At 47.7% G+C, this 16,274-nt stretch overlaps 1 protein-coding gene across 5 annotated transcripts; it reads left to right on the top strand.

Moving 5' to 3' along the window:
* The first annotated feature begins 435 nt into the window (after positions 1-435).
* On the top strand, positions 436-15,210 carry ocrl (OCRL inositol polyphosphate-5-phosphatase). Of its 5 annotated transcripts, none has more exons than XM_047048519.1 (24): positions 436-855; positions 1,382-1,461; positions 3,096-3,187; positions 3,645-3,683; positions 4,213-4,326; positions 5,362-5,559; positions 5,802-6,051; positions 6,138-6,305; positions 6,531-6,632; positions 6,768-6,882; positions 7,185-7,301; positions 7,538-7,719; positions 7,979-8,090; positions 8,311-8,420; positions 8,633-8,768; positions 8,876-8,986; positions 9,314-9,479; positions 9,713-9,948; positions 10,933-10,956; positions 12,353-12,472; positions 12,615-12,699; positions 13,033-13,160; positions 13,292-13,403; positions 13,640-15,210. In XM_047048519.1, exons 1-24 carry the CDS (start codon positions 808-810, stop codon positions 13,762-13,764), a joined length of 2,970 nt encoding a protein of 989 aa, XP_046904475.1. In that variant the 5' UTR covers positions 436-807; the 3' UTR covers positions 13,765-15,210. The 5 variants fall into 5 exon arrangements, with proteins under 5 accessions (XP_046904475.1, XP_046904558.1, XP_046904641.1 ...); XM_047048602.1 differs by having other exon boundaries at positions 5,805-6,051; XM_047048685.1 differs by lacking the exon at positions 10,933-10,956.
* Positions 15,211-16,274: the final 1,064 nt, after the last annotated feature.

The raw sequence follows: 16,274 nt of genomic DNA on the forward strand, positions 1-16,274 counted from the left end.
CCATCTTTCCATTCATTTCGACAAATGATTCAACTGTCCAGTAGATGACGCTGTCCTCAAGCAATTTTGGAGAAGGCCAACGTTGAAAATGCGATGACAAAACATTTAGATTAATTGTTTGTTTACATTAATTATCTTTTTGTTTTAGATATATCAGCATGAAAATGTCTGATAACCATTAAAGGCATATATGAACATTGCCTTTACTCGTGTTTCCCCTAGACCACTGTTTACACAATGGCATTTATAAACATTCTTTAAACATTTTACATAATCATTGACAGTCTTTTTCTATTCTTGGTATTCCGGTAACTTTGACATTGCACCCGCAGTTTCTACCTACAAATACTATAAATACTTTTTGTTGTAGCCAAAAAGCATCTGGCGTGCAGTGCGCAAATCGCGCGCAGCTCGACTACCATGAGTGTGAGAAAACTTCATGTTTGCTGTGATGGGCTGGCAGTAGGGAGTCCCTACCTAGCTAGGATTGTTCGCTCTCTTGTGACTGCATTCCATCCGACGGCTGGATGTTCAGCCAAGTACCTGGACGCTAAGACATAACGGAGAAAAGAAGAGAAGACAACATTTAAAGGTCCTTATACTTGTGCTAAGAGACTAAGTAGCTCGAGATGAACTCTAGAGCTATCTACTGTAGCTAGCTAGCTATCCTTCCCGTACCATCTTTCCAATTCGTAACAGCTGAACCGTCATTCCGGAAGGCCGGGTACATGGGTGGGGATTTAACTTTCCTTGTAAAACGTGTGGACATTGTTAACTGCGAACAACGTCTAATTCACACTTGCTAGAATGGATTCGTCTTTGGGCTTCAGAATTAGTGACGAAAAATGCTTAGCAATATCCTTTTTTATGCATGCCTATTTTTTTTATCAATGGAAAGTGTTTTTCTTGTCCAAAGCCGGAGCAAATGTTAGCCAAGCTATTTGAACCCTCTACATAAACATCGCGAATCATAACAATTACTACCAAAGTGCTATAAACATTTGTGTTGTTCTCCTGCAATATCTCTGAAAACAATTAAGGCTGGTTACAGTGATTCTTTGTGCCAACGTAGTTATTGCTAGCTAGTGGCAGTACAGCAACGGATAGCTAGATCACTAGTGTTTGGCTATCAATACATTGTAACAAGCGTCCTAATACCTGCTACAATTTCAATTATGTATAACAACTACTTACAGAGATCTTACCCCTTCTAATACTCATGCATGGTGTGTCTTCATTAGTTGTCAACATTGTCATAGGATGATCATCGATAGAGCTGGCATTACTAAGGACAGTTTTCATGTCACACTTGCATTAGGCTGTTGATAATGTATTCATTGTCCCTCGTCCTAACTGATCATTCCTTAATGGAGATGCTCACACAGTCAGAGGACATGAGCTGCGGGCTGGGCAGAAGGAGCCCAGGCTACTGTCCCTGATTGAGCGCTCTGAAGAGTTTATGTAAGTATCAGTAGAGATTTAATGACTGAACATACTTATCTTCATATGACTGGGTTAGATATGTGGTTCCTCAGTTTTAAACATTTGGTGGTGAGTTTCTCTGGCCATTGCAACTGCTTGCAGTGTAACACCTTAATTGCAAAACCTCTTCCTTTTCTACCGAGGCTCTTTTCTGTCCCATTTCTGCAGAAGTCTGCAGTTGGCCCTTGCCTCTATGTTGTTAGCTTCATAGGCTGTAAGTCTGCCTCTTGTCACGCTACAGTTCTGCATCGTGCAGTAGGGCTGAGATGCATACATGCCAGTCAGAGTTGGTTGGTGCGCTATGTCTGATGACATGTTATTTAATCAGAGCCATTGTTGTAAAACATTGGTTCATAATGGTTTAAATGCCAGGTTCTAAGTCATTGATTCATTTGAATCAAGTAGACATTTTGTGCAGGTAGTGATGTAGAACAGGATGGTGGGGTAGCAGGAGAGTGTGGAGGAGGGGTAACAACAGAGCATCATCCTTCTGTCCAACCCCACACATGACCCTTTTCAGTCATGTCAGCAGCTTCAGCACATGGGCCTGTTTGTTTGTTTGTTTGTTTGTTTGTTTGTGAGTGAGTGTGTGAGTATGTGCACACCTGTGTGTGTGTGTGTGTGGTAGAGGTCCACTCATGCCAGGGAGATAGTGTAGCCTCAGTGGCAGCCTGCACGCTGCCCATTATCCTCACATTCCACCACCATGTCCTAGACTTTAATGGGACTCACATGAACACAAAACCTCCTGGCCAACTCTTGGCTAACTTTATGAAACCTATATAGACACACACCCCAAGCCCTGCTAGTGTCTATAGTGCTGTGGTCTCTGGTTGGCCAAAGTAAAAGTAATTATATATGGCAATTTCTTTTGAAGTGTTAATGTAATGATTGAGGAAAAATTATGACAGGTTTTCTCTACGCCGCTAAGAGTTGATGGATTGTCACCCTCAGTTGGCCTGTCTCAGTTGTGAAACATTGGACATTGGGGTTTGTTTTTCGGTATTATTTTAGTCAAACATATTTGATTAATGTAAAATGTTAACATTTAATGAATGGCTAAACGTTGCTTGTTCAGGGTGGAAGAGTGGTTAGACTTGGTGTACCAGCTATGTTCAAACTAGGGCTTGTCTGTGTGGAACAATGTGTCCTCCTGACACTTGCAGTCAAGCAGGGTTGAATAACTTTCCACCACCGAAGTGTAAGGCCTAGATTTCCTGTCTAGTTGAAAGGAAGTATTGACCATGATGTGCAGGACCTGACGTACAGGCTGCTCAGCTGTCACTGGTACCAAGTGGAATATGACCTACATTAACCCACATCACAGCTTTATTTCCTGTTTGAATTAAGCCCTAAGCTCTTTAATCACTCCATGAAAAGCTTTGGCATTTGAATGTTTCATATGGCTGCCGTAATGTTTGGCTTTGTTGTTTGTCACCCTGCATGATCATAACCCACATTAACTATCCTGTAATTTCACACCTTTTCACATTTGAATGTTTGCGTGAAACATGTTTACTTATGCTTTACTTTAATATATAAAAAACATTTACTAAAGTGAAGTTGTATCTTCATTGGATCAGAATGAAACCTTACAATTGTATTTGATTTAGCTTGGGCGTGTTGGCTAACCCTGAAGCTGTAGTGTCCAGTCCTGTGCCTCAGTTGTCCATACCCATTAACAGTCAGTTCCACATAGTAAGAGGTAAGTTCCCACTCTTTATAAACTTCTGATATTATGTATGGTAATTCATGTTTGGGAAATAAACGATAGACCAGACTACCGTCCAGAGATCATACAATGGCCTATAGGCCTAGGCATAGTTGTGATTCCAGTCACAGCAGACACATATATTTATGGTGAAGTCCAGAGCCAGGTTGCCTGGAGCCGTGGGCATTCACTTGACATTCCTTTTCCTTCAGCCATAGCAGCAGTGTTAAATCAAGGTCACTGCTGGGCAGTGTGGAAGCTAAAAGTTTTGGTCTGGGTTTACCTTTTTTTATTTGCAGATAGAATTTGAATGTGAACTGCCAACAGCAGGAGCCTATCAGGACTTTAGCTCAGGATACATTTGATTAACTCCCCCCCCCCCCCCCCCCACAGTACAAGACCTTTGAACCGCAAGGTGACTCTTTCATTTTCTTTTTTAACGGTTTTTCAGAGGCGGAGGAAGCTCTACTCATTGACATACCAGTTGATAGTAAGTTCTCTTTTATATTCTTTCATATATCAAAATATTTAAAATACCTTAAATGGGCATCCTCCTGTCTGCTCCTCTGCTTTAAAGTGCGTTGTTTGAACTATACACTAGATAACATGTCACTTTTCCCACCTTGTACGTGGAGATTAGGTTTCCAGTATTATGGCAACAGAAGCAGAAACATGACAATGATTCTGTTTTAGCTCTCATCCAATTTGGCTACATTTTTGGAGCTCGCTCAGGGCTATGCACTTGCCTACCTCTTTATTTAGTAGCGAAAGTTGGTCATGAGTTGTCAAGGGCAACCGAAAGCACATTGAATTGATTCACTGTTGTTGAACCACTATTGCTTTTGCACCGTAGAGACATTCTCATGTGTGCATGGTGTATGGAAGACAACAGGACTCATAAGGGGTGTGTCTTTCTGTCTTTCTGTTTGTCTGTCTGTCTGTCTGTGTGTGTGTGTGTGTGCGCGTGTTTGCACGCTTGCGTGTGTGTGTGTCGTGGATCTGGGGTGTGTTTCTCCCAGCTTGTATGCGGATACGAGTGCGTGGAGAGCGAGCCCCGGAGCTGCTGCTGGAGCTGCTGGACGATGAGCGCAGCCAGGCCTTCCTGTCCCATGTGACCAGGGCCAAGCAGCGCGGTGAGGCTCCACCCCCGCACGCACCCCCGCACGCACCCCCGCACGCACCCCCGCACGCATGCACTCCTTCCACCATACATTATTCACCCACTCATCTAACATTTATTCACCCAGGCTGCCTTACACTGCTTACTGATTTCCCATGTCTTCTCTCACCCATGCACCTTGTCTGGGGAGATTTTCCCAGCCTGCTTGGTTTTGAGGTCAAATGCACCTACAGTTTGAAGGTGACAGTCGCAGTATTGCAGTATGTATGCCCGGACCTCTGGTATTATGCTGTGGCTGCTGTTCAGGATGTAGCCTCCTGTGGTTTGGTGTATGTTGTGAATAGCTGTGGTGCTTGATGAGTCAATGTAGATGGGTGTGTTGAATGTTTCTAAACAAGAAGTGGATTTCTAATCGGTTGTAGTTGAAGGTTGAGTGGCTCATCAAAAGCCTTCCATGTGTTTTGTATAGAACCTCTTAATCCTCCAAGGATACTAATTGAATTCACAGACTTGAGGACAAAACAGTTTCCTGAACTGTCTGGGCATGTCTGTAGCTCTGTAGTAGAATCCAGAGTTGGATATTAGAACCTGCCAGTCCAGTTCTTACACTTCTTTGAACTGTATGCTCAATGATGAAGCAAACGGTAGTCATGAAATCTAGTAACAGATGTCGCGTCATTCTCTTGGTTGCTACCACCCCCCCCCCCCCCCCCCCCCCCCCTTTGTCTTTGCGCTCTCTGCACCGCCTCCCTGTTCTTGTGGGTGTTACCCAGCCTTTATGTGTGCAAGTGTTTACCTTGTGAAAGGTTGCTCAAAAGGATCAGGATGTTGAGTTCACAGGAAAAGGGTGGGACCTATCTGAAGAGTGTGTCTTATCTTTACGCTGCAGTGTTTCTTAGGCTTGGTGCAAACGCCGTTGCTGTACTGCGCACAAGACCGTTCCAAGTACTTTAAGATCAATATCAGGTTATGCAGAGAAACTGCAATGTCTCCAAATTCTCTGGTGGTGATTGGATTTCCATTGACAGATTTGTTGCTGTCGTTTCAGTTGAGTCCAAAACCTCGTTATCCAGAGCAATGGAGCCTGTTGTGCCAGCTCCCAGTAAGCCCTCGGCCCCCATCCCTCCTCAAAGAGGGCTCCACAAGGCTGCAAATTCCGTGGTCTCTGCAGCCCACCCCCCCAAACCTCCCAGTACACTGCCTCCTAACCTGAACAACAGCACGACAGCCAACCATGCAAGCACAGGTATGGAGGTGTCTGCACTGTTCTTTAGTAATCTGCTTTGTAAAATACTCAACGGTTTTACAATGGGTGAATGATTGACAGGTTCCCCTTTTTTTTGCTCTTTCTCTCGCTCTCTCTCTCTGGCTCTCTCTCTCTCTGGCTCTCTCTCTCTCTGGCTCTCTCTCTCTCTCTGGCTCTCTCTCTCTCTGGCTCTCTCTGTGTCTCTCTCTCTGTCTCTCTCTCTCCCTCTAAATGTCTCTCAGCAGACAGACGAGACCAGGCTCTCTCCTTGGCCACAGACTTTGGCTTTGAGAACAACTTTAAGAACTCCCTCAAGGTGGAGGAGAAGAAGAACCAGCAGAATCGCATCGTCGCTCCCAGGGAGCCTCCCCCCGTTCCCCCTCTCCCTCCACGCAAGGCCTCCATCAACCCCCCTAACCCTCCCCCACCCGTCCCGAGAGACAGGGCTCCGACCGTGCAGGGCAAAGACCTCATCACACCCACCAAACAAGAGTGAGTGGGAGCAGCACTTGTTTATTCCTGAATTGAGTCAACTAAAACGTGTCAGTGAATGATGACGGATGTCCGTGTTTGTCCAGAATCAGGCCGGTTGAGCGCAGCGAGAGGTCCCAGTCTTGGAGTGACAGCCCCACCACCAACACCATGAGGCAGGCCATGCTGTCCAGCCAGGCGGGCCAGAGGGAGTACCTCATCAAGCACCGCCTGGGGAAGAAGGAGAAGGAGTACGTCGACATCCAGGAGTTCAGGTGAGCAGCCCGGGGCGCTTGTGGACCGCCACCACGGACCTATGCGTTGAACTGATGTTTGACATTATCCGATGGTCATTCATGTGTCTAGTCTGGGTTACAGTGTTGGCTGCTGTTCACGGAAGTGCCACATACCAGGATCCTAAACTGTTCTTTGGCGAGTCGTCCGTGTATTCCAGGCTCTTCTCTGTACACTGACCTTGGGTTGCTATTTCTATGGTTCAGGTTCTTCACTGGAACGTGGAACGTGAACGGCCAGTCCCCAGACTGCAGTCTGGAGCACTGGCTGTGTTGTGACCCAGACCCGCCGGATGTCTACGCTCTGGGGTCAGTGGGCTCTTTCTTCTTAACCATGTTCGCCATGTCAAAAGAACGTAATGCTATTGATTGCATTTATCTGTGAAATGTTCTCGCTGTACAGACAAGGTAGGTACTGACTATTGGACGTGCTTTTTCCTGTAGTTTTCAGGAGCTGGACCTGAGCACAGAGGCATTCTTCTATCTGGACTCGTCCAAGGAGCAGCTGTGGGTGGAGGCCGTGCAGAGAAGCCTGCACCCCAAAGCCAACTACAAGAAGGTGAGAGGGAAACGACCCCATCCAAGCATGGGCTTCAGAATACCTGCACTGATCAATACTTAGAACCTCAGTTCAAGGAAGTTTCTGTGAGAAATTCAAAAACGGTCCAAAAACAGCTGTGACAGTACTCTTTAAACACTTCCTTGTATGCCTAAATGATGGTTCAATACAGTAACGGGACACCTTTAAAATATGCACAGAACCAAGCAGGCTTAAAGAAGAATCATGACGTGCATCACCGCTCAGAGGCCTCAGCATTCAGATCAAAGCATTCCCCTGAAGAGATGTATGTTTGCTTCCAGGTCTCTACCATCAGACTAGTGGGGATGATGCTGGTGGTGTTTGTGAACAAGTTGCACAAGAATCACATCAAGGATGTGGCGATGGAGCATGTGGGAACCGGAATCATGGGGAAAATGGTGAGAACCTGTCCAACAAAGAGGAAGTGTCTCTATCACCAGATCATAACTAGTCTCTGTTGGTGTTTTATTTGAACATTTTTATGCACTCCAATTTATCTACAGTAGGCCTATAAATGACTAGCATGCAGAACATTGTGGCCATTCACTGGTGTGTTTGCACAAACCGAAAACGCCATGAGTGTTTGAATATCTCAGTGATACTGACGCTGCCTGTGATGCCGCTGCCGTTGCAGGGAAATAAAGGAGGTGTGGCGGTGCGGTTTGTGTTCCACAACACCAGTTTCTGTTTTGTCAACTCCCACCTCGCGGCTCACGTGGAGGACTTTGAGCGGAGGAACCAGGACTACAAAGACATCTGCGCCCGAATGAGCTTCCACCTCCTGGACTACCCTCCCATCAGCATCGTCAAACACGAGTCAGTCCCTCTGCCCGGCTCCTCCACTTCCTCCTGCTGCACCTTCTGTCAACACTATAGGGATGGCCGTGTAGGGATGGCACTGCAGTCCATCTGAATTAATTCCCCCTTCTCTCTTTCCATCCCTACTGTCTCTCTCTCTTTATTTTCCAACTCTTTTTTTTCCTCTCCTCTTCTTCTGTCTTTTTCACCTCTTTCTCTCTCTCTCACAATCTCTCTCTCGATCTCTCTCTCTGTCTCTCACCTATCTGTGTTCCAGTGTGGTGATCTGGTTGGGGGATCTGAACTACCGTCTGTTTGTGTACGACGCTGCTGAGGTGAAACAGCTCATCGCTCAGAAAGAGCTGAAGAAGCTGCAGGAGTACGACCAGGTGTGGCCAGATCGTGTCTCCTTCCTCTTATCTGCAACACCAATACACAATAAAACTGTATTCACTGGAACACAGTCAGAATGATAAACCTCTGCAGTTCATTAAACACAACAGGACTCCCAGCCCGCTTCCTCTTGTTGTTTCATGCTGACTATAAATAAAGGGAGTTCCTCCTAACTGTCTGTGACTAAGTAGCTGGTGTTTCCTCTGGTTTGGACAGCTGAATATCCAGAGGCAGACCAGAAGGGCCTTCACAGACTTCATGGAGGGGGAGATCAACTTCATCCCCACCTATAAGTACGATGCCAAAACCGACCGCTGGGACTCCAGGTAATGCCCCTCTCTACGGTGTGATGCTTACCACACCTAAACCTCCATGCTGCTCTGCAGTAACGACCTTAGCAACGTTGTCTGACATCTCAGTAAGACTGGAACCTTCCTAGATACACACACCTAGTGAGCAATAAATGAAGCCTGTTGAGCTCCAGATACTCTTTGTGAGGCTGGCTCCTTCCTGACCTCTGACCCCTGTCCTCCTGCAGTGGGAAGTGCCGTGTCCCGGCCTGGTGTGACAGGATCCTGTGGAGGGGCAGCAACGTGAAGCAGATGCATTACCGCAGTCACATGGAGCTGCAGACCAGCGACCACAAGCCTGTCAGCTCCCTGTTCAATATAGGGGTAAGAAGACGACCGTTGATCATTCATCAAGATGTTCAGCGTTGTGGTTTGACCAAGAATCCCAATAAGTGTTTGTATACCTGTGTGTGTGTGTGTGTGTGTGACAGGTGAAGGTGGTTAACGAGCAGCGCCACAAGAAAGTCTTTGAGGAGATTGTGCGCATGATGGACAGGATGGAGAACGACTTCCTGCCGTCTCTGTCGCTGAGCCACAGAGAGGTGAGCTGGAGGTGCACAAGCCATCATGGCTTCTCCTCTCATCATGTGGGGCTTATCAATAGTCATGCCCATTGCTGGAGATCATTTTTTTTCTCTGTGGTTGTCATAGAGTGGGACACAAAGTCATATTCTTCTTTTGGTGACTCCTCAAAAAAGAAGCTTCGAGCCAAGGCCATATGTGCACATCTAAATGATGGGAATTGGTGATTTAGTAATGACTAAGCAATTAGATCTTCCTGTCCGTTATGCAACACTTAAATCCATGGCTTCTGCTGTACCAGAATATGTGCTACTCTTCTCTTAACCTGTCTGAATCCCCTACTACAGTTCACCTTTGAGAACATCAAGTTCCGGCAGCTGCAGAGAGAGCGCTTTGTGATCACCAACGACGGCCAGGTCCCCTGTCACTTCCTCTTCATCCCCAAGCTCAACGACACCCAGTACTGCAAGCCCTGGCTCCGGGCTGAGCCCAGCGAAGGCTTCCTGGAGCCCAGTGAGTCCATGAATCCTCAAGCCATGCTGGCTTCCTTGTAGAAGAGTACATGTTGACACACACACCCCCTCTAGGCACACTTCTCGGAAAAAAAAGATTGTTTATACATGCCCAGGGATATTAAGAAGAAAGCAATGCATGCAATGAACTCCCTTGTAGTGAAATCACGTCACTCTGTGGAACTCGCTTCACCCGGTTCTCACCGGTCTTTTCCCCCTCTCCCCAACCTCTAGACGAGACCCTGGAGATCTACCTGGAGGTGTACGTCAGCAAGGACTCGGTCACGCTGCTCAACTCTGGAGAGGACTCCATCGAGGACATCCTGGTGCTCCACCTGGACCGGGGCAAGGACTACTTCATCACCATCTCCGGCAACTACCTGCCTAGCTGTTTCGGCACCTCGCTGGAGACCCTGTGTCGCATGAAGAAGCCCATCAGGGAGATCCCCATCACCAAGCTCATCGACCTGGTGAGGGCCTCGTCCGCCCCGCCCCCCGGGCAGGGTCCCTTTGACCGGGGGAAAGGACAGGTCTACTGCAGTCTGTCTTTATGCAGGGCTGTGGCGGCCATGCTCGACACGCACAGCAATGGGATGTCATTGGTGAGGTGGGCAGTGAAGGCAGGGTCCCTCAGGAGTAAAGCTTATGAACAAGTAGCTCAGACGTCCTCAGCAGGAGATTGACCATTTTCCTTCTCATCCTCTCTGCACTCTATTCATTGGATGCAAGTCATTAGAACACACAGTGTACTGGCTCATTCAGCCGTTTTATAGGCCGTCGTTATTGGCTGCTTCCAACACAACTACAGATTGATGTCCTTGCTCTACACGGCACTCCACTCCAGATCTCAGCCCGTCGTCTCCCCACTGGCGCTCCTGTGTGCCAGTTCCCTGATACCTGAGCTGGAGCAGGGTCATGTGACTGCCTGCTGCCTCCCTCTGGGGAGCTCCACTCCCAGGGGTTTAGAGAGGCCGTAATGTCTCGCCTTCAGCACCTTTTGTCTGGAGCATTCAAGCCAAGGAATGAGGAAGTGACACAGTGGTCTTACAGGCCTGACAGGGATTTCCTTCAGAGTAGGAAGAATTGATTACGGTTTCTGTAGTTACTTATTGAAATAGTCTCTCCATGAACATCCCGGTCGAGGCAAGCTTCATGTGGTTCTATGATATTCAGTTACAAGGAATAGCCTGCCAATATTACAGTGCCCATATTATAGTAAGGATCCTTTGCTTCTTCTTTCTCTATTGTTTCATACTGGTACGTTGGGGTGAAATGATTGAATGCCTTTTGAATCTAGCTGCCTTGTTTTCCTGACTGCCCTGTGGTTATGCCTGTAGGATCCACTCTGCTCTCTGTTCTGGTTTCACATGCTTTCCTCTGGTCTCTCCTCATGGCCTCTCACTGCCTTCATCCTTCCTTTCCGCCTCTTCACTGTGGGGCTGCTGTGGGCTCAGGGAGACGACAGCTTCATGGAGAAGGTAAAGTCCCCACGGCCCGTCAGGCTGCCGTCGACTGTGGACAGGTAACCCTGGTGACCGAGCGCTTCCATTGGCTGGCTGTAAAGGAACACCTTGTGTTCCTTTCAGGGAAAACAAAATCATTAACGGCAGCTAATGTTTTTGTTTGCCACAGCGACAAACGCCTCTCAGCAGATTTTACGGAACGAGGTTTGCCTGTCCCAGTCGCAGTGTGATATATAGCTGGGCTGTAAGAGCCTGTTATAAAAGTGCATGAGCGCATATCACTGGGCCTCATATTTTAGAGTGCAGGCCATGGCTGACTCTGAGATGAATAGGCCTCAGGCAGCCAGATCAGATAAGAGCTAGCTTTCCACATTAGTGTTTGTGTGTGCGTATGCATGTGTGTTTGTTTGTTTGTGTGGGTGTGTGTGGGTATGTGTGTGTGTGTGTGATATCACAGGAGCACTCTGCCTGCATGTCACCATGTGATCCCTCCACTGCAGTCTTAACACACCTCCCCTCCACCTTGATCACACAAACAAACGCACCCTAACCCACCCAGAGCTCATTTCCAAGCAGGTGACCCTCGCTGCACAGGGCCGTCACACGCGTCATGGAGGCTAATGAGAGTGTGGGCAGGAGCACTGGGCCGTGCCTAGCCAAGCCCAGGCGTCCACGTTGAGATCCATGTTAATCCTGGCTTCCCTTCCCATGTCTGAGCTGCCCAGCGGCCAGTCGAATGGGAACAACTCATCATCTGGCTCTAGATAGCCCCCGTGCCATGAAGTTCCATGGTGATGTAATAGTCTGTTGTGTTGGGTACATGCAACCTATCAGAGTGGCTCTGTGTGGCCATGCCTCTTCGTATGCTTCCATCCCCATCATCATTATCAGAAGCTTTAGTTAGAACCCTGAGTGCTCCCTAGCGCTCCACATGACATAGGAGAACGTCCCTGGGCACTGCGGCCTGTCTCCCTCTCCCTCTCTGGTGTCTTCCGTCTGTGTGTGTGGAACCTGGCTGCCCAAGGTTATTTTTGGCCCGCACTCTGAGTTCCCAGAGATCCGTTTTCAGAGACCGATCCAAAGTGATATGCAGCTCTTTTGTAAGATTGGCTCTTGTCCAAACTCTCCCCTAACCCTTGAGATAAGCTGCCTTGTGATGGGGTCCTCGCTTACCGTGGAGGGACGTGTGTGTCGTGTGGAATCATCTTAGCAGCCACTGTTTTGTTTTGATCAGCGTCCTGTCCTTAAGATGTCCGGAGTGCACTGGTGAAGCATGACTCCAAAACCCTCTTCAATCACTGTGTCCAAGGATGAATCCCATGAGTGGTTCTTCTCTGTTGGCTCTGCGGGTGGCCGTCCTTACGTGTGGGTGCTCGGGCTCTCTAACCGCGGAGGGGGGGGTCTGTTTCAGGAGAGGTCCAAGGTGAGCTTCCTCATGGTGGACAGTGCTGGGCCTGAGGACAAGCCCCTGAAGATCCCCAAGGAGGTGTGGCTACTGGTCAACCACCTCTTCACCAAGTCCTGCCAACAGGCGAGTCTACATTTCATCAACCACAGATCAAAACAATTGCAACGGTTCCGACTGGAACTGTCCTCCGAAAGAAGCTCTCATGATATTAAGATTCTAACCATGATTATAAAAATGAATGGACTATTTCTCCTGTCTCTCCTAGGAGGACCTGTTCCAGACCCCGGGCCTGCAGGAGGAGCTGCAGAGCATCATTGACTGCCTGGACACCAGCATACCAGACTCCATTCGTATCCTTGCTCCCTCGTGCAGACCCGTTGGCCCAGCTCCGCCGGGCCCCGCCTGTAACTGGACCCTGTCACTGACATGCCACACAGCAGATGGCCCTTGGCTCTGTCTGCTGCCAAGCCTCATGCCCCCTCTGTACAGGGCAGCGCGGATGGCAGTGCTGCATATCTGTCACGAGGATGAGTGTGAAAAATACTTAGGGTTTGGTTTTAGATTATTATGATTATTTTTTTTTCTCCCCCATCCCATCACTATTCCTGTGTAGTGGCATATACACACACACACACACACACACACACATTCCTGTGTCCTGGTTGTTCTCTAACTGTGTGCAGCTGGTTGTAACCACTCGGTGGCCGAAGCCCTGCTCATCTTCCTGGAGGCCCTGCCTGAGCCTGTGTTGTGCTACGAGCTCTACCAGCGCTGCCTGGAGTGCTCTCACGACAGCCGACTTTGCAAACAGGTGAGCAGTGACCTAGTAACTCACGTTTGCCCGTAGCTTCACTGTGTGGCTCCCAGCCGCAGGTCCGATATGCAGCCTGTGTTTGTAACGGTGGAGTGTTTTCCCCCGTTCTCCTCTGTGCTGCTCTGCAGCTGATTTCCCAGCTGCCCCGAGCGCACCGCAACGTGTTCCGCTACCTGATGGCTTTCCTCAGGGAGCTGCTCAAGTATTCACTCAACAACAACCTCACTGCCAGCCTCATAGGTCTGTACTCTCTCACTGTCTGCACACACACACACACACACACACACACACACACACACACACACACACACACACACACACACACACACACACTGTTCTCTCCAGCAGTGGGGACCAATGCCATTTTAAATCAGTTATAGCCCATTGAATCAGACGTGGAGTTTAACACCTCAATGAATGGACTTTTGTCTCTTTTCTCCCCCCCCTTATTGCACCTCCTGACTTCCCCTCTCCAGCAACTCTTTTTGCCAGCCTCCTCATCCGACCCCCGCCCAAACTAGTGGCCCGACAGACTCCCCAGGACCGCCAGAGAGCCATCGACTTCATCCTGGGCTTCCTCATGGCGGGAGACGAGGAGTGAGGGAGGACGGATGGGGGGGGGGGGGGGGGGGGGGGGGTCATAGGTCGGGAAGGGGTCAGACATAGCCCGTGGCTTGTGGCTCAGGTGACCTGAATGGGACTTCTAGGACATGAAGCGCGTGTGTGACTGTCATTTGACACTCTCGGTGACAGTGGCGGGAGGACAGTACTTTGGAGCCTCTCTCTCTCTCACAGACTGTTGCGGCATCCAAGACCTGAAACTCAGTCAAACCTGGCAGCGTTCTTGAGACCCTCTCCTCCCTCTGCCTGCTACTGCTCACTGTGCTCCTGCTGGACCCACGCTCCTCCAGACCCATCCCTAGGCCCCCTGTGCTGCCCCAATGGACCTAGACCTCTTAAATACGGAGTCACTTGTCCCTAAATGACCCCCCTTCTCCCTGTAACCTATATACCCTCAGTGGGATGTTTCATGCCAAAACTCAAAAACACTGTCCCAAGGTTGTATGAATGTGAGAAGGGGTAGGCTATTGCTGCATCCTTCGAAGCTCAGCGAATGATAATTCACTACACTAAAGAGAGGAGACTCCCAGATGGCCATTCAGAATTATTATCATGGAACTGTCTAATGGATCTCCTTTAAATGTTTTACCCTGGGCTACTCTTCTGTACGCAATGATGTTGGAAGGAAGAAAATCCAGATTCAATTTGATTGGGTGTTCTAAAGATATCCAGCCAGGGTAGATGGACTTTCCCCTCATGAACAAAAAATTGACAATCGGGACACTTGGGAGAAGTCAAACCATGTTGAGATGTTGATTTTCAGTGGGATATCCGCTGTAGTAATAACAGTTTAATGTTATTTATTTTTCTTCCTCTACTATTTTTGCAGCATCTTTATAGTTTTAATTTCTTACTCTGCTTAATGAGGTTTACTTCATATTTTCTCTTCTAAAATACCCTGTTATCGATATCCTTTTGGCATCTTAACACTCATACTTTTAAAGTCATCATGTAACACAAGGTAAACATATGCCCTAGTTCTATGTTACTGTACCGTGAGCCTTATGAGTTAGGAAATAATGGAAGCGTATTCTGTTGAGGTGTTTTACAACTGTGATCCAACACTCCATCACACTAAATCCCAGTCGGCAAGCGCAGAGTGACGAGTCATCACTGCCGCGTCCAGATGCTGTTTCTTAAATGTATAGAATCCTTCACAAAGCGATGATCTCGATGTCTTAATTGGTGTGTGTATATATTGTGACCATTGTCCCTATTAGACCTCTGTGGGTGTTTGACTCTGCTGTTGCCTCTTGCTGTGATGGTGCGATGTGTGTCCTTGTGTCTTTAGAATGTGTCATATGTTCATCATGCAGGTGGTACCCTATCTGTGTGTATGTGTGTCTTCATGTGTTTGTTTACAGCTTTTCGCTTCCTGCTGCCTCCTGTGCTATAAACTGAGCCTTTCGTACACGTCAACGCTTTTTTGTTTTGGGTCTGTAAAATGTTTAAACACTTATTTGTCTTTGTCCCTGATATTGGGAATAGATTTTATGCCCTGTTGCTGTGTGAGACTCCTAAGGAACGCAGATCTCTGTCATATGATTTTTTTTATGAGAGTTGAGCAGGATTTAAAGGGTCTATGCTCTGGAAGGGTAAACCTGTTGGGTAGCAATCTTTTTTCCCAGTGTGCCACTCAAGACATTTGAGTTTTTATTCCCGTCATGGAACATGCTGCAACTACAAAACAAGGAACTCCGTTGCATTTATGACACTGTTTCCTCCTGTGTTTAAACCCTCCTACTAACATTACTACATGGCACAGTCTGTTAAGCAGTCCTGGGCTGCTTTTGTGACACAATTTTTCCACCAACCATAGGAAACAGTCGTTGGTCAACTCCTCAGTCAGTAACTAACATCACAGAGGCCATACAGGCAACTTTTAGGATTATTGTCGGACAACTGGTACATTTTTTTTTAAATTTATACCATGTGTCACCTTCATGCACCTGCCAGCCCATTGTTGACTAGGCCCAACTCACTGTGTAGCTTCCTGTGTGGCGTTCAGACCCGTACAGTAAATTCCTAGGGTGGGCCAGGCATGCTTCTGCATTCCCCAAGGATGGCATCGCCTTAGACTTCACTTTGCCAAACTATGAGTAGCGCAGGGAGGAATGGACCCTGTTGTCTGGATTCCAGACCTAGACTAAGAATTTGGGGATTGTAATTTTTTCATACGTTTTTGTTGATCTGCTTGTATAAGACACAGGCCAGGTGGGGGGAGGGGGGGGCAAGTCCTTGCTCTTCAGTGTTGTCCTGTAGTTCACTCATGTATCTGTTTACGTGCTGTCGTATCTGCTCATCATGCTTAAGGTTATGTAACGGTCTGTCCAGTAATATGGTACACATGCAAACGAGAACTTGCACACCTTTTAGTTTTCAACTATTCAGTTTTGTTTTTGGTACTTTTAATTTATTTTAACAAAAATAAAACTTTACAAAGAATTAATTGGCAGGCTTGTCTTTTTACATTGGACAATTTTGTCTGTT

This window comes from Hypomesus transpacificus, chromosome 1 (genome assembly GCF_021917145.1).
Source record: "Hypomesus transpacificus isolate Combined female chromosome 1, fHypTra1, whole genome shotgun sequence".
Classification (NCBI taxonomy): domain Eukaryota; kingdom Metazoa; phylum Chordata; class Actinopteri; order Osmeriformes; family Osmeridae; genus Hypomesus; species Hypomesus transpacificus.